This window comes from Odocoileus virginianus, chromosome 29 (assembly GCF_023699985.2).
Source record: "Odocoileus virginianus isolate 20LAN1187 ecotype Illinois chromosome 29, Ovbor_1.2, whole genome shotgun sequence".
Classification (NCBI taxonomy): Eukaryota; Metazoa; Chordata; class Mammalia; order Artiodactyla; family Cervidae; genus Odocoileus; species Odocoileus virginianus.
Window position 1 is genome coordinate 11,901,307 of NC_069702.1, and position 22,727 is coordinate 11,924,033.

A 22,727-nucleotide genomic window follows, 5' to 3' on the forward strand; every position below is an offset into this window, starting at 1 on the left:
TTCAGTACCCATTTTTACTCAGGAGTGTGATGATTACACTTTCCCCCTTTTGATGCAACTTTTTCTCCCCCAGATCACCTCTATTTCCTCCCTCCCCCTTCTCTTCTCAATCCAATTCTGTGAATCTCTGGGGTGTGCTGGGCTACGGAGAACACTTAGGGAACAGAGTACTGCGCAGATCTGTCTCTCTCCTCTTGAGTCCCCCTTTTCTCCTCCTGCTCATCTCTATCTCCCTCCTCCCTCTCCTCTTCTTCATGTAACTGTGAACCTCTCTGGGTGTCCCTCACGGTGGAGAATCTTTTCACCATTAACCTAGAGGTTTTATTATCAGTGCTGTATAGTTGGAGAAGTCTTGACGCTACTGGAAGAATAAGACCAAAAGCCAGAGGCAGGAGACTTAAGCCCAAAACCTGAGAACACCAGAGAACTCCTGACTACAGGGACATTAAGTAATAAGAAGTCATGCAAAAGCCTCCGTACCTACACTGAAACCAACCACCACCCAAGAGCCAGTAAGTCCCAGAGCAAGACATACCATGCAAATTCTCCAGCAACGCAGGAACACAGCCCTGAGCGTCAACATACAGGCTGCCCAAAGTCACACCAAACACAGAGACCCGTCTCAAAACTCACTACTGGACACTCCATTGCACTCCAGAGAGAAGAAATACAGTTCCATGCACCAGAACACCAATGCAAGCTTCCCTAACCAAGAAACCTTGACAAACCCCACCCACTGGGAGAAACCTCCACAATAAAAAGGAACCACAGACCACCAGAACACAGAAAGGCGACTCCAAACACAGCAATCTAAACAAGATGAAAAGGCAGAGAAATACCCAACAGGTAAAGGAACATGAAAAACGCCCACCAAGCCAAACAAAAGAGGAGGAGATAGGGAATCTACCTGAAAAAAAATTTAGAATAATGATAATAAAAATGATCCAAAATCTTGAAAACAAAATGGAGTTACAGATAAATAGCCTGGAGACAAGGATTGAGAAGATGCAAGAAATGTTTAACAAGGACCTAGAAGAATTAAAAAAGAGTCGATTAAAAATGAATAATGCAATAAATGAGGTCAAAAACACTCTGGAGGGAACCAACAGTAGAATAACAGGGAGAGAGGATAGGATAAGTGAGGTAGAAGATAAAATGGTGGAAATAAATGAAGCAGAGAGGAAAAAAGAAAAAAAGAATCAAAAGAAATGAGGACAACATCAGGGGCCTCTGGGACAATGTGAAACGCCCCAACATTCGAATCATAGGAGTCCCAGAAGAAGAAGTCAAAAAGAAAGGCCATGAGAAGATACTCGAGGAGATAATAGCTGAAAACTTCCCTAAAATGGGGAAGGAAATAGCCACCCAAGTCCAAGAAACCCAGAGAGTTCCAAACAGGATAAACCCAAGGCAAAACACCCCAAGACACATATTAATCAAATTAACAAAGATCAAACACAAAGAACAAATATTAAAAGCAGCAAGGGAGAAACAACAAATAACACACAAAGGGATTCCCATAAGGATAACAGCTGATCTATCAATAGAAACTCTTCAGGCCAAAAGGGAATGGCAGGACATACTTCAAGTAATGAAAGACAATAACCTACAACCCAGATTACTGTATCCAGCAAGGATTTCATTCAGATATGAAGGAGAGCTCAAAAGCTTTACAGACAAGCAAAAGTTGAGAGAATTCAGCACCACCAAACCAGCTCTTCAACAAATGCTAAAGGATCTTCTCTAGACAGGAAACACAGAAAGGTTGTATAAACATGAACCCAAAACAACAAAGTAAGTGGCAACGGGACCATACCTATCAGTAATTACCTTAAATGTAAATGGGTTGAATGCCCCAACCAAAAGACAAAGACTGGCTGAATGGATACAAAAACAAGACCCCTAAATATGCTGTCTACAAGAGACCCATCTCAAAACAAGGGACACATACAGACTGAAAGTGAAGGGCTGGATAAAAATATTTTATGCAAACGGAGACCAAAAGAAAGCAGGAGTTGCAATACTCATATCAGATAAAATAGACTTTAAAATAAAGGCTGTGAAAAGAGACAAAGAAGGACACTACATAATGATCAAAGGATCAATCTAAGAAGAAGATATAACAATTATAAATATATATGCATCCAACATAGGAGCACTGCAATATGTAAGGCAAATGCTAACAAGTATGAAAGGGGAAATTAACAATAACACAATAATAGTGGGAGACTTTAATACCCCACTCACACCAATGGATAGATCAACTAAACAGAAAATTGACAAGGAAACACAAACTTTAAATGACACAATGGACCAGTTAGACCTAATTGATATCTATAGGACATTTCACCCCAAAACAATCAATTTCACCTTTTTCTCAAGTGCACACAGAACCTTCTCCAGAATAGATCACATCCTGGGCCATAAATCTAGCCTCGCTAAATTCAAAAAAATTGAAATCATCCCAGTCATCTTTTCTGAGCACAATGCAGTAAGACTAGATCTCAATTGCAGGGTAAAAAAAAAACTATTAAAAACTCAAACATATGGAGGCTAAACAACATGCTTCTGAATAACCAACAAATCATAGAAGAAATCAAAAAGGCATAGAAATGAATGAAAATGAAAACACAACAACCCAAAACCTATGGGACACTGTAAAAGCAGTGCTAAGGGGAAGGTTCATAGCATTACAGGTTTACCTCAAGAAACAAGAAGAAAGTCAAATAAATAACCTAGCTCTACACCTAAAGCAACTAGAGAAGGAAGAAATGAAGAACCCCAAGGCTAGTAGAAGGAAAGAAATCCTAAAAATTAGGGCAGAAATAAATGCAAAATAAACTAAAGAGACCATAGCAAAAATCAACAAAGCTAAAAGCTGGGTTTTTTTTTTAAGATAAACAAAATTGACAAACTGTTAGCAAGACTCATTAAGAAACAAAGGAACAAGAACCAAATCAACAAAATTAGAAATGAAAATGAAGAGATCACAACAGACAACACTGAAATACAAAGGATCATAAGAGATTACTACCAGGAGCTCTGTGCCAATAACATGGACAACTTGGAAGAAATGGACAAATTCCTAGAAAAGTATAACTTTCCAAAACTGAACCAAGAAGAAATAGATCTTAACAGACCCATCACAAGCATGGAAATTGAAACTGTAATCAGAAATCTTCCAGCAAACAAAAGCCCAGGACCAGATGGCTTCACAGCTGAATTCTACCAAAAATTTAGAGAAGAGCTAACACCTATCTTACTCAAACTCTTCCAGAAAATTGCAGAAGAAGGTAAACTTCCAAACTCATTCTATGAGGCCACCATCACACTAATTCCGAAACCAGACAAAGATGCCACAAAAAAGAAAACTACAGGCCAATATCACTGATGAACACAGATGCAAAAATCCTTAACAAAATTCTATCAAACAGAATCCAACAACATATTAAAAAAAAATCATACATCATGACTAAGTGGGCTTTATCCCAGGAATGCAAGGATTCTTTCATATCCGCAAATCAATCAATGTAATACACCACGTTAACAAATTGAAAGATAAAAACCATATGATTATCTCAATAGATGCAGAAAAAGCCTTTGACAAAATTCAACATCCATTTATGATTAAAACTCTCCAGAAAGCAGGAATAGAAGGAACATACCTCAACATAATAAAAGCTATATATGACAAACCCACAGCAAGCATTACCCTCAATGGTGAAAAATTGAAAGCATTTCCCTTAAAATCAGAAACAAGACAAGGGTGCCCACTCTCATCACTACTATTCAACATGGTTTTGGAAGTTCTGGCCACAGCAATCAGAACAGAAAAAGAAATAAAAGGAATCCAGACAGGAAAAGAAGATATGAAACTCTCACTGTTTGCAGATGACATGGTCCTCTACATAGAAAACCCTAAAGACTCTACCAGAAAATTGCTAGAGCTGATCAATGAATATAGTAAAGTTGCAGGATATAAAATTAACACACAGAAATCTCTTGCATTCCTATACACTAACAATGAGAAAACAGAAAGAGAAATTAAGGAAACAATACCAATCACCATTGCAACAAAACGAATAAAATACTTAGGAGTATATCCACCTAAAGAAACAAAAGACCTATACATAGAAAACTATACCACACTGATGAAAGAAATCAAAGAGGACACAAATAGATGGAGAAATATATCGTGTTCATGGATTGGAAGAATCAATACTGTGAAAATGAGTATACTACCCAAAGCAATCTATAGATTCAATGCAATTCCTATCAAGCTACCAACGGTATTCTTCACAGAACTAGAACAAATAATTTCACAATTTGTATGGAAATACAAAAAACCTCGAATAGCCAAAGCAATCTTGAGAAAGAAGAATGGAACTGGAGGAATCAACCTGCCTGACTTCAGGCTCTACTACAAAGCCACAGTCATCAAGACAGTATGGTACTGGCACAAAGACAGAAATATAGATCAATGAAACAAAATAGGAAGCCCAGAGATAAATCCACGTACCTACGGACACCTTATCTTCAACAAAGGAGGCAAGAATATACAATGGAAAAAGACAACCTCTTTAACAAGTGGTGCTGGTAAAACTGGTCAACCACTTGTAAAAGAATGAAACTAGAACACTTTCTAACACCATACACAAAAATAAACTCAAAATGGATTAAAGATCTAAATGTAAGACCAGACACTATAAAACTGCTAGAGGAGAGCATAGGCAAAACACTCTCCGACATAAATCACAGCAAGATCCTCTATGACCCACCTCCAAGAATATTGGAAATAAAAGCAAAAATAAACAAATGGGACCTAATTAAACTTAAAAGCTTCTGCACAACAAAGGAAACTATAAGCAAGGTGAAAAGACAGCCCTCAGATTGGGAGAAAATAATAGCAAATGAAGAAACAGACAAAGGATTAATCTCAAAAATATACAAGCAACTCCTGCAGCTCAATTTCAGGAAAATAAATGGCCCAATCAAAAAATGGGCCAAAGATCTAAACAGACATTTCTCCAGGGAAAACATACAGATGGCTAACAAACACATGAAAAGATGCTCAACATCACTCATTATTAGAGAAATGCAAATCAAAACCTCAATGAGGTATCATTACACGCTAGTCAGAATGGCTGCTATCCAAAAGTCTACAAGCAATAAATGCTGGAGAGGGTGTGGAGAAAAGAGAACCCTCTTACACTGTTGGTGGGAATGCAAACTAATATAGCCACTATGGAGAACAATGTGAAGATTCCTTAAAAAACTGGAAATAGAACTGCCATATGACCCAGCAATCCCACTCCTGGGCATACACACCAAGGAAACCAGATCTGAAAGAGACACGTGTACCCCAATGTTCATTGCAACACTGTTTATAATAGCCAGGACATGGAAGCAACCTAGATACCCATCAGCAGACAAATGGATAAGGAAGCTGTGGTACATATACACTATGGAATATTACCCAGCCATTAAAAAGAATTCATTTGAATCAGTTCTAATGAGATGGATGAAATTGGAGCCCATTATACAGAGTGAAGTAAGCCAGAAAGATAAAGACCAATACAGTATACTAACGCATATATATGGAATTTTAAAAGATGGTAACAATAAAAAGTAATGATTTTCATTCTTCCATCATCTAATGTAGCAAATGCACACAGTCAGAATCTGGTAAGGATAGAAAAATTGATTAATTGACTGACTGACAAAATGTCTTAAACTAGGAAGGAAGAGATCCCCAAGCCACCAAGTAACAGAGTGATATTTTGAAAACACACATCTGCCCAGGTCTTTCCTCTGCTCAGAACCTTCAATAGCTCCCCACTGCCCTTGTGGGAAAGTCTGTCCAGGTCTTTCCTCTGCCCAGAACCTTCGATGGCTCCCCACTGCCCTTGTGGGAAAGTCAAAGCTCCAAAGTGGGCACCAGCTTTGACCAAGCACTCACTGCAACATGCTAGGTACACACACTGCAACATGCTAGGTACACACACTGCACCTTTAATTCTCACAACAACCCCATGAAGGAGGTGTTCCACAGATGAGACTGTGAGGCCCAGAGAAGTTAAGACATTTGCTCAGGGTCACACTGCTGGTGTGAACCAAAGCCAGAGTCCATGCTTGTAAGCCCTACACTAAACCACAGCTCCAGTCCAGGGCCATCGTCCTAGCTCACCTAACCCTACAGCCCACACATCTCCTCCCCATTGTGTGGAGAGGACGCATACCCCCAAATGTCCTCTGCTATGGTGTCTGACACACCACACCCCTCTTTCCTTGACAAACACCCCTCATCCCAAAACTAGTGAGAGGCCTCCCTGGCACTCCCTCGTTACTGGGTGACTTTGTCGAAGCATCGAGCCCTGGTGCTGGCAGTGTCTGTTTTGTTGATTGTCTCCCCCTTGACTGACTCCTCCACAGAGAACAGACCATGGCTTTTCACCCCTGGACTCAGAGTACTGAACACAGGGCTTGTTGTGTGGGGGGCGAAGGGAGGAAAGAAGGAAGGAAAAGAGGGGGGAGGAAGGGAAGGTGGGAGGGCAGAAGGAAGTTCTTTCTGGTCCCCTAAGGCTTTCCGCATTGTCACTGGAATCTCTAGAAGACTGTCCTCATGAGATGGGATAAATTGCACACCCCTGGAATGAATTGCATTCATTTGCTGGCACTTCCAGAACAAAATACCACAGATTAGGTGGCTTAAATAGCCGAAATTAATTTGCCCCCAGGTGTAGAAGCCAGAAGTCTGAGATCAGGGTACTGGCACGTTGGTTCCTGCTGAGGCCTCTCTCCTTCCCTGCAGACGGCCACCTCCCTTCAGTACCTTCACACTGCGAGTCTGTCTCCTCCTCTCCTCTTCTCACAAGGACACCGGTCCCGCAAGATTAGGGCCCACCCTAGCGACATCCAAGAAGGACCATAAAGAAGGGAGAGCGCTGAAGAATTGATGCTTTCAAACTGTGGTGCTGGAGAAAACTCTTGAGAGTCCCTTGGACTGCAACAAGATCAAATGAGTCCATCCTAAAGGAAATAAACTCTGAACATTCATTGGAAGGACTGAAGCTGAAGCTGAAGCTTCAATACTTTGGCCACCTAATGCAAAGAGCAGACTCATTGGAAAAGACCCTGATACTGGGAAAGATTGAAGATAGGAGGAGAAGGGGGTGACAGAGGATGAGATGGTTGGATGGCATCACCCATTCACTGGACATGAACTTGGGCAAAGTCCAGGAGGTGGTGAGGGACAGGGAAGCCTGTCGTGCTGCAGTCCATGGGGTCGCAGAGTTGGACACAACTTGGTGACTGAACAACAATAACAAGATGACCTCATTTAGCCTTAATTACCTCTGTCAAGATTCTGTCTCCAAACAATCACTGGCTGAGGTCCTGGACTTTAGGGCTTCAACATGTGAATGTGAGGGACACGATTCACCCCATAATAATTATCAAAACTCAAGGTGACCCCTTCAAACAAATTGCCCTTGGAGCGCCTGCCCCGTTCCAGAGATGCCCCCATGAAGACAAACTTCTGCCAAGCTCGCCTGGCACATCCTCTCAAAGAGCTTCACTTGTGAGGATGTGTTTGATCTCAAGATCGTAAGGTCACCAAGAACTGACTGTCAGTCACCTGGATGCAGGTGGAGGCCACTTTTAATAAAAGATGGAGATTTAAAAAATGGCATCATTGGCCCTCAGAAGTGAGACATTTGTCCTAAAGGACATTCCTCAATGGGGAATGCATAAACATTTTGAGCAATAACAGTATACCTGGATCAAGCTCGTGGTTTTTCAGGGTGACTTTTGTGGAGACAAACCATCTGAGAATGTTTGTGTATGTATAAAGAATGTATACATGTCTAAGAATGTATAGTCAATGGACATGGGTTTGAGCAACTCTGGGAGAGACTGAAGGACAGGGAAGCCTGGCATGCTGCAGTGCAAGGGGTCACACAGAGTTGGACCTGACTTAGCAACTGAACAACAACATAAGAATGTGTGTGTGTGTGTGCGTGTAGAGAATGTGTGTGTGTGTGTGTATATAACTGAATCATTTTGCTGCACAGCAGAAGTGAACACAACATTGTAAGTCAACCACACTGCAATTAAAAAAAATAATCACGGCATCTTGGTTGTGAATTTGGGCCAGTCATTTGTCCCCTCTGTCCTTAGTGTGATGATCCAACAGCTGTGCTTGTGGAGATGTTGAAAGCACTACACGAAGTGAAATGCAAAAGTCCAATAAAAACACTACTTGTTACTTTTGCGGTTATGTCAACTCTGATAGCCATCACCAGGGATTTCGGCCAAGAATGGAAGTTATGCTGGAGACTCATCTTGGGTCTTCTTCAAATATGAGGTTTTTCTGAGTCTAAGCTACAGATTTAAATTACATATCAAGTCCTTCCTTTCTTAGCCACACCAAGTTGACCAAGGTAGAGAAAGAAATTCTCATACTTTTCTAAAGATTTTAATCCACAAGTGAGCAAACACACCAAAAAAAGACAAGTGTCTCAGTGACTCAGAGCAGAGACTGTAATGGCCTGAAGTTTTTTGGGGGGATGATGAAAATGTTCTAAAGATTATGAGTATGGTTGCACAGCCCTATGAATATACCAAGCCACTGAACTGTACAATTTAAATCAGTGTGGGATGTGAATTATATCTCAATAAAACTGTTAATTAAAATTCCCCAAGCCTTTTCACATGGACTCCAGCCTGGCTGAATTTCCTGACTCTTTATCAGTGTAAGTTCTGCCCCTTAAGATTCCCACAAAAGTGGCCACAGGGACATAGTCCCACTGTACAGAGGAGGTGGCCGAAAGACCGTCTTAGACACCCTGGGATACACTTGACAGACATCAAAGCAACATAAACAAACATCTTGTGGTTTACCTGCAACAGAGTATGCACCGCGTGGGTGGCAGGGAAAACTCCTTCAGTGGCTGATAAACATTCAGAAAATCCAATGAAGTACCCCATTTTAAGGCATCCCAGGATGATGGTAACGACTGCAAACAATGTGACACTACCTGAATGGGGTGGGGAGGTGGTAGAAACACACACATGTGTTAATATGCACTGACATCATTTCAAAATACATTATATTAAGCCCTCATATATACATTCAAATGATTTTTGACAAGGGTGCCAAGATGGCTCAACTGGAAAATGACATTTGTTTCAAAAACTAACGCTCGGAAACTGGGTATCCACATGCAAAAGAGTGAAGCTGGGGACTTCCCTGGTGATCCAGTGGCTAAGACTCTGTGTTCCCAAAGCAGGGGGCCCAGGTTTGATCCCTGACCAGGGAACTAGATCCCACATACTGCATCTAATAAGACCCAGGGCAGCCAAATAAATGTGTGTGTGTGTGTGTGTGTGTGTGTGTGTGTGTTGTTCAATTGTTCAGTCCGACCCCGCAACTCCATGTACTTAGCCCACCAGGCTCCTTGTCCATGGAATTCTCCAGGCAAGAATACTGAAGTGGGAAGCCATTCCCTTCTCCAGGGGATCTTCCCAACCCAGGGATTGAACCTGCGTCTCCCACATTGCAGGCAGATTCTTTACTATCTGAGCCACCAGGGAAGCCCAAATGAATAATTTTTTTTTTAATGAAGCTGGATGCTCACCTTACAGCATATATAAAAATTAACTCAAAATGAAAACTGTTAGTTTTTCAGTCATGTCCCACTCTTTGCGACCCCATGGACTATAGCCTGCCAGGCTGCTTTGTCCATGGGATTTTCCAGGCAAAAATATTGGAGTGTGTTGCCATTTCCTTCTCCAGGGGATCTCCCCAACCCAGGGATTGAACCCAGGTTTCCTACATTGTAGGCAGAGTCTTTACCATCTGAGCCCCCAGGGAATGAATCAAAGAACTTATTCTAAAACCTAAAACTATAAAATCTTAGAAGAAAACATAGGAAAAAATCCTTATAATATTGGGTTTGGCAATGATTTATTGGATATGACACCAAAAGCGCAAGCCACAAAAGTAAAAAATAGTTACATTAGTCACTCAGTTATGTCTGACTCTTTGCCACCACTATAGAGTCCATGGAATTCTCCAGGCCAGAATACTGGAGTGGGTATCCTTTCCTTTCTCCAGGGAATCTTCCCAACCCAGGGATTGAACCCGGGTCTCCCACATTGCAGGTGGATTCTTTACCAACTGAGCTACAGGGGAAGCCCACATTAAAATGAAAAAAAAAAACTTAGGCATCAGAGGACTCTATCTACCCACAGAATGAAAGAAAATATTCACAGACCACATATCGGATAAGGTGAGAGTATCCAGATTCTATGAAGAACTACAATATAACCATTTTATTAAAAAAGCAATTTAAAAAAATAAGCACAGGAATAGACTAGACATTTCTCCAAAGAACATATGTAAATGGACATTTAACACATGAAAAAATATTCAACAGCACTAGCCATTAGGGAAAGGAAAATAAAAATCACTGTGAAAGACCATCTCACATGCATTAGGATTGCCACTACTCAAAAAAGAAGAGAGAGAAAAAGGATGGCCAGGGGGAAGGAGCGGGAAAGGGGAGGGGAGAGGAGAGGAGGAGGGAAGGAAGAAAGACAGGAAGGAGGGAGCGAGGGAGGAAAGATGGGAAATAATAACAAAGATGTGGAGAAACCGGAATCCTTATACACTGGTGATGGGAACGTAAAATGGTGCAGCCGCTGTGGAAAACAGTATGGCAGTTGCTCAGAAAATTAAAAACAATAACTCCACATGGTCTAGCAATTCCACTTGTGGGTTTATACCCACAAGGATCAAAAGCGGGGACACAAAGGGATACGTGGTCACCCACGTTCACGGCCGCATCATTCACAAGAGCCTAAAGGAGGAAGCAACCCAAGCGTCTATCCTTGGATGAACGGATAAACAAAATGTGGCATGTCCATTCAGTGGAATGTGATTCAGCTTTGAAAAGGAAGGCCGTTGTGACACGTGATACCACCTGGATGAACCATGAGGACATCATGGAGCTCAGCGTCCATAAGTTAAATAAACCAGTCACAAAAAGACAAATGCTGCATGATTCCACTTACTCCTTGGAGTAGTTGCACTCACAGGAACAAAAAGTAAAACAGTGCCTGCCAGGGGCTGGGTGGAGGAGGAAATTGGGAGTTATTTAATGATACAGACTTCTCATTTTAACAAGATGAGAGTATTGAACATTAACTGCAATTAATTCACAAAAATGAATGTATTTAACACCACTGAACTGTACCTTTAAATGATTAAGCTGGTAAATTGTATGCTATGTTTATTTGATCACAATTTTAAAAAATTTTAATATATATGAAGCAAATTCTAATATTGGCCTCAGGAGCTAAAACTAGAAGAAAACATTATGCCTTGTTTACCATTGTATGGGCCTCAGGCATATTCTGGGGTCTGACAAATGATGTACATTCAACAGAATTTGGGCAAAACAAAAGAAGTCCTCTAGAAGCTTTTCCCACGCAAAATGATCAAACTAAGAGCGTCATTGTTTTGCTCAAAATATCTCAGTTCTTTGATCCTAAAAGCCTGTTCGCTAAAGAACAAAAGTAAGGGGTATAAGGTATACAGGAACTTGCTGTACTATCTTTGCAACTCTTCTTTGAAATAGAAAGTTTACTTTTTAAGAATGACAGGGACGTGTCTATAGTTGTGACATGTAAAGTGCTGTGCTAGTGACATGGAGAAAGGAAACACTCTTTGATGGTATATCCAGCATGGTTGACAACAAATGAAAACAAACAAAACAGGCATATGAATAAGATTGTAAAGAAGTATGCAAAATACATTAAAAAAGGGAACTTGTAACCAAATGAAGAAATTGGCAACAAAAGCATCATAACCGTGGGGATTTGATCAAGGCCAAAGTCCCTAGTCCCTCTTATGGGCCAACATCAATCACCATTCATACATTCTCTCCCACGAAAGCAGGAAACCAGATCGTGTGTGACATGGATTATGGCGAGAGAGAGAGGAGGGCCTGGTCCATCACAGGGAGCTATAACATTACAGCTCTGGCCTAAGAGGCCTCCTGTGAGGAGTAATGCAATCGCCTGGCTCCTTTCCACTGCTCAAAGCCTTAGAGAAACAACTCTAAGCCACATTTTTTTTTCCAAATTCTGGAAAACCCCCAGTGAAATCAGAAACTTCACAGGAGTGGAGATTCAATCCCAGGGCTTTGAAACAGTTAGACAAATGCATGGTTCCTTTTGATTACAAAGAGAAATGGCCAGATGAAGTGAGGCAGGCTGGTTGGGTGGCAAGGGCAGAGGCTGTAACTCTGGGGACCTGGCTGTGTCATGGACAAAATGTGTGAGTTCAGACAGGTCATTCCCAAACTCCTAGTCTTGGTTTTCCCATCTATAAACCGAGACTGGTCCACAGCCATGGTTCTCAAACTTGAGTCTGGGTCAGAATCACCTGGGGGACTTGTTAAAGCAAAGAGTATTGGGTTCCACCCCCCCTCAGAGTTTCTGATTCAATAGGTCTGGGGTGGGGTGCCCAAATTTGCATCTCTAACAAGTTCTCAGGTAGAGTGTATGCTGTTGGCCTGGGACCACACCTGGAGAACCATTGACTTGGAACATCTCTGTCACCGACATTTCAAGAGTTGTGATAAGAACACCACATGCCTTCTCACCTCCTGCAGCCCTTCCTTCTTTCATCCATCCTCCCAACCATTTCTTTCTACAACAAATGTTTTAGGGACTCCTACTATACATGAGGAGCTTCCCAGTACAGTGGTGAAGAATCTGCCTGCCAATGCAGGAGACGCAGTTAGACATGGGTTCAAGCCCTGGGTGGGGAAGATCCCCTGGAAGAGGAAGTGGCACTTCACTCCAGTATTCTTGCCTAGGCAATTCCATGGACAGAGAAGCCTGGCAGGGTCTGGGGGTCCAGGAGGTCAAAAAGAGTCGGACACGACTGTGCGACAGAGCACACACACACTAGGCATGAGGCGTTTTGCCAGGCGCTCAAAGGTAAGCAAATAAGATCACTGGAGAAACAAAACACACGCATATAACACTGCATAAATTGGGATGTGCAGAAGATATAGAGGGGAGAGCTGGCACCAGACGTCTCATCTGCATAGTGTGAAATCAGAAACCAGTGGAAGAGTAGCTAGAGTCCACTGCAAAGGAAGAACTGCAGTTGAGAAACCCTATTCCCAGGCAAGATGGTGCCCACGGGTCAGGGCAAAAGACAGAAAGATATGTGAAGATATGCCGAATATAATTGTTTGATACCTCTTTGTTGTTCAAATAAGATCCAGGTACTCGGGATTTTAAAACATCAATAAAATAAAGTAGATGTCCTTGGTGAATTTAACCTTGTAGTGGGGAGGACAGGAAAATAGGCAAATAAATTATAAACCAGAAGAAATGTCAGAAGTGACAAGTGCATGAGGTTGATGATGGTGGTCAGAAAAGGATTCTCTGAGAAGGTGACAGCTGAACTTACAAAAAAAAAATGATGGGAGAAAACTATCCACAGAACTCACCTGACAAAGGGCTTTAACCAAACAATCAGGAGCCCTCTTAGGGAAGGAAGATGAAGAAGAAAGGGAGAAACAATGAGCAATAAGCTTTGCAACAGATTGAAGGGGTAGATGAATGTATAATGGAAGGAAAGAGAGAAGGAAGGGAGGGAGGGGGTAAATCGGTGAATGATGGATGGATGGATGGATGGATGGGGATGATGGATGATGGAAGGAGGGATGGATGGATTATGGATGGATGCATGAGTGAATGGATGAATAGTCCAGATTAATTGAAATAAGAACAAGATGATAGAAGTTATATCCAAATGGATGAAGATAAACTGTCTGGAAATATGTAATTTACATGCTCTTTAAAGACTAAAGCTGGGGATGGACTGAGTGAGGAGCAGAACAACCTTTCAAAGTTCTCATGGTAAAGAGACGGGTACTAGGGGAAAAGAGGGAAACAAATGCATTCTAAAGGTCTCATCTCTTTGGAATGGAGAGGAATGGGAGGGTCTTGGAGTGGGAAGCAATGTGTGAGAATGGAGTGATATGTCTGGTTATGAGAACAAGGAAAGGGAAGTTAGTGATCAATAGAGAGGAAAAACACAGTAGAATGTTCAAGTTCTCCAAAGAGCAAACACTGTAAAAGGCAAATAAGTCAACAATATGTAAAATAAATCATTATAATCATCCCAAAGTAAAACAAAAACAACAAAATCCAGAATATAAATCACTACAATTAGAATGACCTAAGTCTCCCATGAGTTAGTAAACAAAGATGGGAATTCTGAATTAAAACCAAAACCTAACTATACGATCTTTACATGAAACACACTTTTAACTGAGTGACAACAGTGGAAAACAGGGAGGTGGACAGAAAGGAAGTAGGCAATGCAAACTCAAAGAAGGGAGGGAGAGCGATGTTCATGTCAGACCACACGGGATTTAAGAGTCACTGTAATACTTAGGAAGAAGAATTCCTCCATCCTTATCATTACATGTGGAAAAAAATCATGTATGAGGAAGATATAATAATCAAATAACCCAAATAAAATCATTTTTGTGTATTTAACTGCTACTTTAAAAAAACAGAGTGAAAGATTTCAGAACCAGACAGATCTAGCAGACATAAGACAGGACATAGAGGAACTGAATCCACAATTGAATTAGAAGGTTCCCCAGTTACACTACTTGAGAATAATCCTAAAATGTTTAGTGTTGGCATAAGGGAGACCCCCTCCTCTATGTTAGGTGCCCAGATCGCTCCTAGGAGTCTAGAACCTTAAACTATAGACTCTTAGAGGTTTGAAGGTACTGCAGAGTTAGTCTACATCCCCCATCTCATGCAAGGATGCTTCCCATTGCATCATGACCAGCACCTGTCTGGTCTCCACCTGAACATGCCCAGGGCTGGGAGGCTCACTCTTTGCATCACCAGTTGCTGCTTAGATTAGAATGCTCTTCCCCACATGGAACTTCAGCCAGCACCCCCAGAACCACCATCCTCTTTCCTGGCAATTCTGCCATCATTCACTCATTCCTTCATCCATCCATTCAACTATCCATTCATCCATTTGATGATTCGGTAAATATCAGCTGGCACTCATTGCATGTTAGGCTTTGTGCCAAGAGCTCAGGTTATAAAGGGAAGCACATTCAAACTGGGTCTCTGCTTTGAAGAGCTCACCATCTGGTTAGATCAACAAACTGAATGACACAATCTCCTGCTTGAGAAATGCTAGGAAGAAAGTGAACAAGGTGTTATAAGAACACACAACCCAGAAGACCCACCTGGTCTGAAGGCAACATGAAAGGCTTCCCTGAAAAAATGACTCTCATTTCCTACCATCTCCACATCCTCTCTCTCCTGGACCGTCTGTACACCCCTTTCACTCCTCCTGGGGCCACCCCCTAGTGGCACCCATGTGAGGCTCAAAGGGGGACTCTCCACTTGCAGCCTGACTTCCTTTCCAATCAGTGCCCAACCACCATCAGCTTTTTAGGCAGCTGCATCATTAAGGCTGAAATCCTGACATGAGGTTTGTATTTTCTACTAGAGCGGAAATCCCATCCAAAAGACAAACATGTGAGAGAATGCATGCAGTTAGGCAAAACTCTCTCACAGTGAGCCCAGGCTGAGCCTAAGGGATCGCTGTTCCCTTTCCTGGGGAAATTTCTCAAAACCCCTGCATCTTCACTAGCTCCAGAGTTTTGCTGGGTGTCACTGTCATGATCAGTTCTCTATATTCTGTGTATTCTTTTATCCTTTTTTAAATTCAAGGTAGCTTCCTGAGACCCTACATATTCTCCCTATATATGCATGCATGCTCAGATGTTCGGTCATGTCTGATTCTTTGCAACTCCATGGACTGTAGCCCTCCAGGCTGCTCTGTCCAGGGGATGGGATTCTCCAGGCAAGAACACTGGAGTGGGTTGCCCTGCTCTCTTCCAGGGGGTCGAACCCGAATCTCCTGCATTGCAGCAGACTCTTTACTGCTGAGCGCCACCAGGGAAGCTCCCCCACTGGGGCATCATCCTCCCCATTTAACAAATGAGGAAACTGAGGCAGAAAAGTGAGGCTATATGCAGGGGGTGGGGCAGGGAGCTCTTAGCCCTCATGCGCTGAGGCCCCTCACTGTCTGCCCCATCCTTGCCCCCTCTTGCAGCTCTCCATACAGGGGCCACAGCTGAGCATCCTGCTGTCCCCAGAGTCCACCAGTGCCCCAGAGCTCGGTCCAGGTTGTTGAACCAAACCAGATCAAAGTTTCTGCCCAGCCACTACAAAAGGTGTCCCCATGCTGTGGGCTCTGCTATTCTCTGCATGTTCCAAAGATCCCTCCGCTGGGTGGAGAGGACAGAAGTCACATGCAGTGAGGGATTTTGCCCCCTCTGTCCCCTCTAATATCACAAGGAGCTCAGCCCTCTTCTCTTTCTTGCTCTGTCTGAATGTTTCCAGTGACAGGGGCTCAACTCTCCCCCGATGCCCTTTCAACTTCTTGGTCCAGACGATGAAGGTGATAATATCCACCTCAAGAACTACTGTGAGACTGGAAATATTACAGTAAGTGCAAGAAGCTGATCACCAATATGACCTACTAGGTGATTCCATTCACTAAAATGTCCAATCCCTAAAGATCTAAATGTAAGACCAGAAACTATCAAACTCCTAGAGGAGAACATAGGCAAAACACTCTCCGACATAAATCACAGCAGGATCCTCTATGACCCACATCCCAGAATTTCAGAAATAAAAGCAAAAATAAACAAATGGGACCTAATGAAACTTAAAAGCTTTTGCACAACAAAGGAAACTATAAGCAAGGTGAAAAGACAGCCCTCAGATTGGGAGAAAACAATAGCAAACGAAGCAACAGACAAAGGATTAATCTCAAAAATATACAAGCAACTCCTCCAGCTCAACTCCAGAAAAATAAATGACCCAATCAAAAAATGGGCCAAAGAACTCAACAGACATTTCTCCAAGGAAGACATACAGATGGCTAAGAAACACATGAAAAGATGCTCAACATCACTCATTATCAGAGAAATGCAAATCAAAACCACAATGAGGTACCATTATACGCCAGTCAGGATGGCTGCTATCCAAAAGTCTACAAGCAAGAAATGCTGGAGAGGGTGTGGAGAAAAGGGAACCCTCTTACACTGTTGGTGGGAATGCAAATTAGTACAGCCACTATGGAAAACAGTGTGGAGATTTCTTAAAAAGCTGGAAATAGAACTGCCGTATGACCCAGCAATCCCACTTCTGGGCATACACACCAAGGAAACCAGATCTGAAAGAGACACATGCACCCCAATGTTCATCGCAGCACTGTTTATAATAGCCAGGACATGGAAGCAACCCAGATGCCCATCAGCAGACGAATGGATGAGGAAGCTGTGGTACATATACACCATGGAATATTACTCAGCCATTAAAAAGAATTCATTTGAATCAGTTCGAATGAGATGGATGAAACTGGAGCCCATTATACAGAGTGAAGTAAGCCAGAAAGATAAAGACCATTACAGTATACTAACACATATATATGGACTTTAGAAAGATGGTAACGATAACCCTATATGCAAAACAGAAAAAGAGACTCAGATGTATGGAACAGACTTGTGGACTCTGGGAGAAGGCGAGGGTGGGATGTTTCAGGAGAACAGCATTGAAACATGTATATTATCTAGGGTGAAACAGATCACCAGCCTAGGTTGGGTGCATGAGACAAGTGCTCGGGCCTGGTGCACTGGGAAGACCCAGAGGGATCGGGTGGAGAGGGAGGTGGGAGGGGGGACTGGGATGGGGAGTACATGTAAATCCATGGCTAATTCATATCAATGTATAACAAAAACTACTGTAATGATGTAAAGTAATTAGCCTCCAACTAATAAAAATTAAAAAAAAAAAATGTCCAATCCAGGCAAATCTAGAGATAGAAAGTAGATTCATGGTTATCTGTTCCTGGGGTAGGTATTGGGTAAGGGGTCTCAGGGGTAAGAGGTATCGAGGGGTAAGAGCTAAAGGGCACACGCTTCTATTTGAGATGATAAAACATTCTAAAAACTGACTGTGGTGATAGTTGCACATATCCGTGAATAGCCCACAACCCATCAGCTTGTGCCGGAGCAGGCACTGGCACCCCACTCCAGTCCTCTTCCTGGAAAATCCCATGGACGGAGGAGCCTGGTAGGCTGCAGTCCATGGGGTCACGTAGAGTCGGACGTGACTGAGCAACTTCACTTTCACTTTTCACTTTCATGCATTGGAGAAGGAAAAGGCAACCCACTCCAGTGTTCTTGCCTGGAGAATCCCAGGGACGATGGAGCCTGGTGGGCTGCCGTTTATGGGGTCGCACAGAGTCGGACACGACTGAAGCAACTCAGCAGCAGCAGCAGCTTGTACATTTTGTGTGTGTGTATGTATGTGTCAGTCACTCAGCTGTGTCTCTTTGCAACCCCATGGACTATAGTCTGCCAGGCTCCTCTGTCTATGGAATTCTCCAGACAATAATTCTGGAGTGGGTTGCCATTCCCTTTTCCAGGGGATCTTCCCAGCTCAGAGATCAAACCCACGTCTCCTGCACTGCAGGCAGATTCTTTTAACGGGTGAATTGTAGATTATGTGGACTATGTCTCAAGAGGGCTACTGTTTAAGAAACAGGAGAAGAATTGCTGGGCACACTGACATGTGCTCATGATACCCGCGGCAGGAACAGAAGCCCAGGGAAACAAGGGGTGTCTGCAGAGGCTGCGTCTGCAGAGGCGTGAGGTGATCAGATTGAGATGAGCATGCATCCTGAGGAGGGAGACAACCTGAAGCCCAGCGCCACGTTCATGAACTTGTTGCATCCACCCGGAAGTCAGCAGGGTGGACTGGAATCCCATGGGGACCCACCCTGACCACTCCCTCCTTAGCCACACCAGACACTGCCGCAGGCCTGCACGCTGGGTTTTGCAACCCTGCCAAGCATCCTCCAGGAGTTTCTGTGAGTCCTGGCTGTACTGCCAGACTGTGGGTTCCCAGGGTTCAGAGACAGTTGCATCCTTGGGTCCTGGAGCCTTCATCCCTTGCCTCTCCCTCCTCCTCTGTTCCCTGCCACCACCCTCTATGGGCCCCACCTCTCTTCACACAGGTGCTTGGAACCAACTCTTTCTGCAACCTTCAATTTCTCACACATGGAGACAGCCTCTTTCTGAAATCCATCGCTGTGTCCCGACCTTTATCTCTACAGCCACCTGTCCTGGGCACGTCTTACAGATGCAGCTCGCTTTACTTGTAGCCCCAACAGATAAGGACCACAGTGCTCAGAGCAGATGGAGAGGCAATGTGCCGGGTACATGGATGCACCTCATTTTAAGTATAAAAACACTTTGTAAGAATGTCTATGTGTGTATAACTGGGTCACTTTGCTCTACTGCAGAGATTGGTGCAACACTGCAAACCAACTACAATTCAATTTTTAAACAGGAAGAAAAAAAGAAGATAAGAGCTAATCAATTATTGTGTAGGAGAGGGCAGAGAAGTAACCAATGACTCTTTTCCTAAGCTCTCTTTGCTTTAAAAAAAAAAAAAAAACAGAAACAAAAGAAAGAAAAAAAGGGGGGAGCACTACGTAAAAATCTGATCTCATAAAAGGAGTAGATTTGGGAGTGACTATTCACACACACAAAGAAAGCATCACCGTGACAAGCAACTGGGACAATACCTCTAACCAGCATTCTGAACGCACTCAATAAACGTGGCTATTAGTCCTACTGTCGTCATTGACATGATTTTGTGTTAATAACAGTGCCATGATTTTGTGTTAAAAACACTTCTCTGGGCTTGACACAGGCTATAAACCAGGAAAAAAACTTCCCATCACCACTGCAGTCTTTCAAGAGACCAGAAACAGAACAGAAATAGGACCTTGGTAATTAACAGGATGAAACAGCTACTCATGGGTTTTCCTGTCACTGAGCATCGGGGTTGGCATGAGATGTCCTGCTGCTGCCACTTCTTCCAGAAGAAACCAGTCTCTACTCAGCAACTAGAGGATCTGGATGAGTAATTCATCCTTCCTGCTGATTTTTTATGATAGCCAACGGTTTTTGTTCCCAAAAAAGTCTTCACTTTCTCATACACAGTAGGTGAGACAGAATGTCTTCTGCTCAAAGAAATGTTTCACAGCCCATACCAAGACCCAAAAACTTCTCTGGAAAACCTCAGTGTGCAGAATTCCACAGGCTGGCTCTTTGTCAGAGCTGCAGACTTCCAAGACCAACACAGAACCCAGGGCAGAGCTAAGTCAAACCTGTCTTTCCAGCTGGGATTCCAAGGAAAACCTCAGTCCCTGCTTCAGCTAAAGGCACTTCCCTTGGCACTGTGGCCTCCTAGTGTACTTTTGAGATGATTAGGCTCTCGCTTCTTCAATAAACCACAGCTCATTTACAGGGGTAGACAGTGCTTTGCAAACCGCTTTCAGGCAACATCTCCCAGCTCCTTCCCTGAGAGGCAGACAGGATTCTCATTTTACTGATGAGGAAACTGGGACTCAGAAAGGCAAGGGTAACAGAGCTGAGTTATTAAGCCATGCCCTCAGAGTCAGCGACACTTCCATCATCCACATGCCTCACCTGAAAAGTTCTGTTATCATGGAGCAACTTGCTGAGTGTCTAAACAGCCACACCATTTACTGAGCACCTACTACATGCTCTCTCGACGTTGCCTCTTTTATTCCATCTCTGCCTGATGTCTAGTGGACATCTCAGATGTAATACATCCACAGGAGGAGCCCTGATTCTGCATTCCCACCCCTATTCCTCCCTCTGTCTTCCTAGTCTTGGGACATGGCAGCACCACCCACCCATTGACTGGGACCCCAATGCTCAGAGTCTCCCTGGAAGGAGGGAAAGAAAGAGGAGGGAAGAGAGAGGAAGAGCAGGGCAGGGGAGGGAGAGATGAAGGAAGGAGGAGGGGAGGGTGGGAGAAAGAAAAGACGGAAGGAGGGAGAGTGGGGGAGGAAGAGAGAAAGGAAAGAAGGGAGGAGGGTGGATGGGAAAGGGAGGGGAAGGGAAGGGTTGGATGAGGGGAGAAGAAGAAGAAGGGAGGAAAGAAGGACAGAAGGATGGAGGAGGAAGGAAGTGAGGGAAAGACCAAGGGAAGATTCTGCCACTACAGAGAAGCATACATCAAAAGCCTGTGTGTGATATTTTTGAGCCTAAGTCAACAGCCTCAAAGCAACATTCCATTCTTTTTGCCTGTTTGTTTGCTATGGCGCTGGATTCACTGCCGTTTATAGGGTCACAAAACCATGAGCCTCCCTGAAACAACCACTTTCAGAGTAGGAATTTGGGCCACCCTGGAGTTGTCTGCAGTTTTTCCAAAGGCAAGATGTACTAGACACAGTCCCTGAGCCTAAGAAACCTCAAATCTCATCTGGATGACCAGGCTCATATCCAACTAGTCATAAGACAAGGCAGAAATTCACAAGGGCCAAAAGAGCTCTACATAGAGCCATGGTGACCCATGGGATTGAGGCGTAATTCCTGCCAGGTGTGTGGAGAAGGTGGCGTTGGGGCCAGATCTTTGAAGGAACGACACACCGTGATGGGAACGTAAAGCTTTTGAGACTGGAGCACAGAATGAGGACAAAGGAGAGGCTAAAACTAAAGAGTCACCTGGGGCCCGGTCAGAGAGGGCCTTGAACGCCAGGATAGGTAGTGTGGCCTCCGTCACGGGGTCAGTGGAACCGTGACAGGGCTTTAAACAAGGAAAGAAAGATGTGAATAGGTTTGTGTAACCGTAGTTCCGACGTCGGAATATAAGGCAAGAGCCTGAAGGCGGAGGGAGAGAGAAAAGACGTGAAGGTTGGGGGTGGGGAGCGCAGAAAGATGGACAGGAAGACGGAGGCAGAAAAGACTAAAGGAGGGAGGCGGAAGGGCTCGAGGGCGCAGAGATACTGCGGGGCTGCAGCTAGCGGGCGAGCAGGCTGGTTTCGCGGTGCGCTCGGGCGCCCGCCCGCCTGTTCGCGGCGTCGGGGACTCACCGCGGAGCCAGCGCGCGCCGGCGTACGGGTCCTTGGGTCGGATGAGGCGGCGGTGCGCGGCGCTGCGGCGCACGTACCACAGCATCCAGAGCAGCTGCAGCAGCATGAGCGCCGTGAGGAAGCAGAGCAGGTCCCTCTTCCCCACGCCCGTGGCGTGCACGGCCCAGGCCAACAGGAACAGCAGCCCCGCCACGAACACGTTCAGCGCGTACTGGCTGCTCAGGGCCTCGGCCAGCTTCTGCGGGAAGCTGGCGCGGACGGCGCCCCGCCGAGGGGCCGGGGACCCCGGGGACCCCGGGGCCAGGAACGGTGGCGGCGGGCGGGCCGCGGGCCAGGACAAACCCCTTTCCGAGTCGCTCGGAGCCGCCAGGGGAGCGGCAGGCGCCCCTTGGCCCTCCGGCATCGTTGGGTGACCCTCACCTAGTCTCGCCTCGGGGACGGCTGCGACCTGCGCCCCACCTGCTGCCCCTGTCCTCCCCTGCCCTAGCCCCGAGGGGCCTCGGCCGATCAGCCCCCCTGTCCTGATCACCCGCGGACACCTGGTCTCCCACCTTCTGCCTCCCTGCCCTCTGTCAAGGCGCTCACCCAATCCACTTACCGCGTCCCCACCCCGCTGACCCCGGCTTCTTGGAGATCCGCTATGCTCCAAGTGCACACTGCCCACTTCCCCTCCCTC

General features: G+C 44.4%; 1 protein-coding gene across 1 annotated transcript in view; it reads right to left on the reverse strand.

The window, feature by feature from the left end:
- OTOP1 (otopetrin 1) overlaps positions 1–22,454 on the reverse strand; it is a 47,268-nt gene extending 24,814 nt beyond the window's left edge. The window contains exons 1-2 of the mRNA XM_020908695.2: positions 22,052–22,454; positions 8,902–9,038 (exon numbers count right to left, since the gene is read on the reverse strand). Of these exons, the coding sequence (XP_020764354.2) occupies positions 8,902–9,038; positions 22,052–22,454 (540 nt within the window). The remainder of the gene's footprint in view (positions 1–8,901; positions 9,039–22,051) is intronic.
- Between the last annotated feature and the right edge of the window lie 273 nt (positions 22,455–22,727).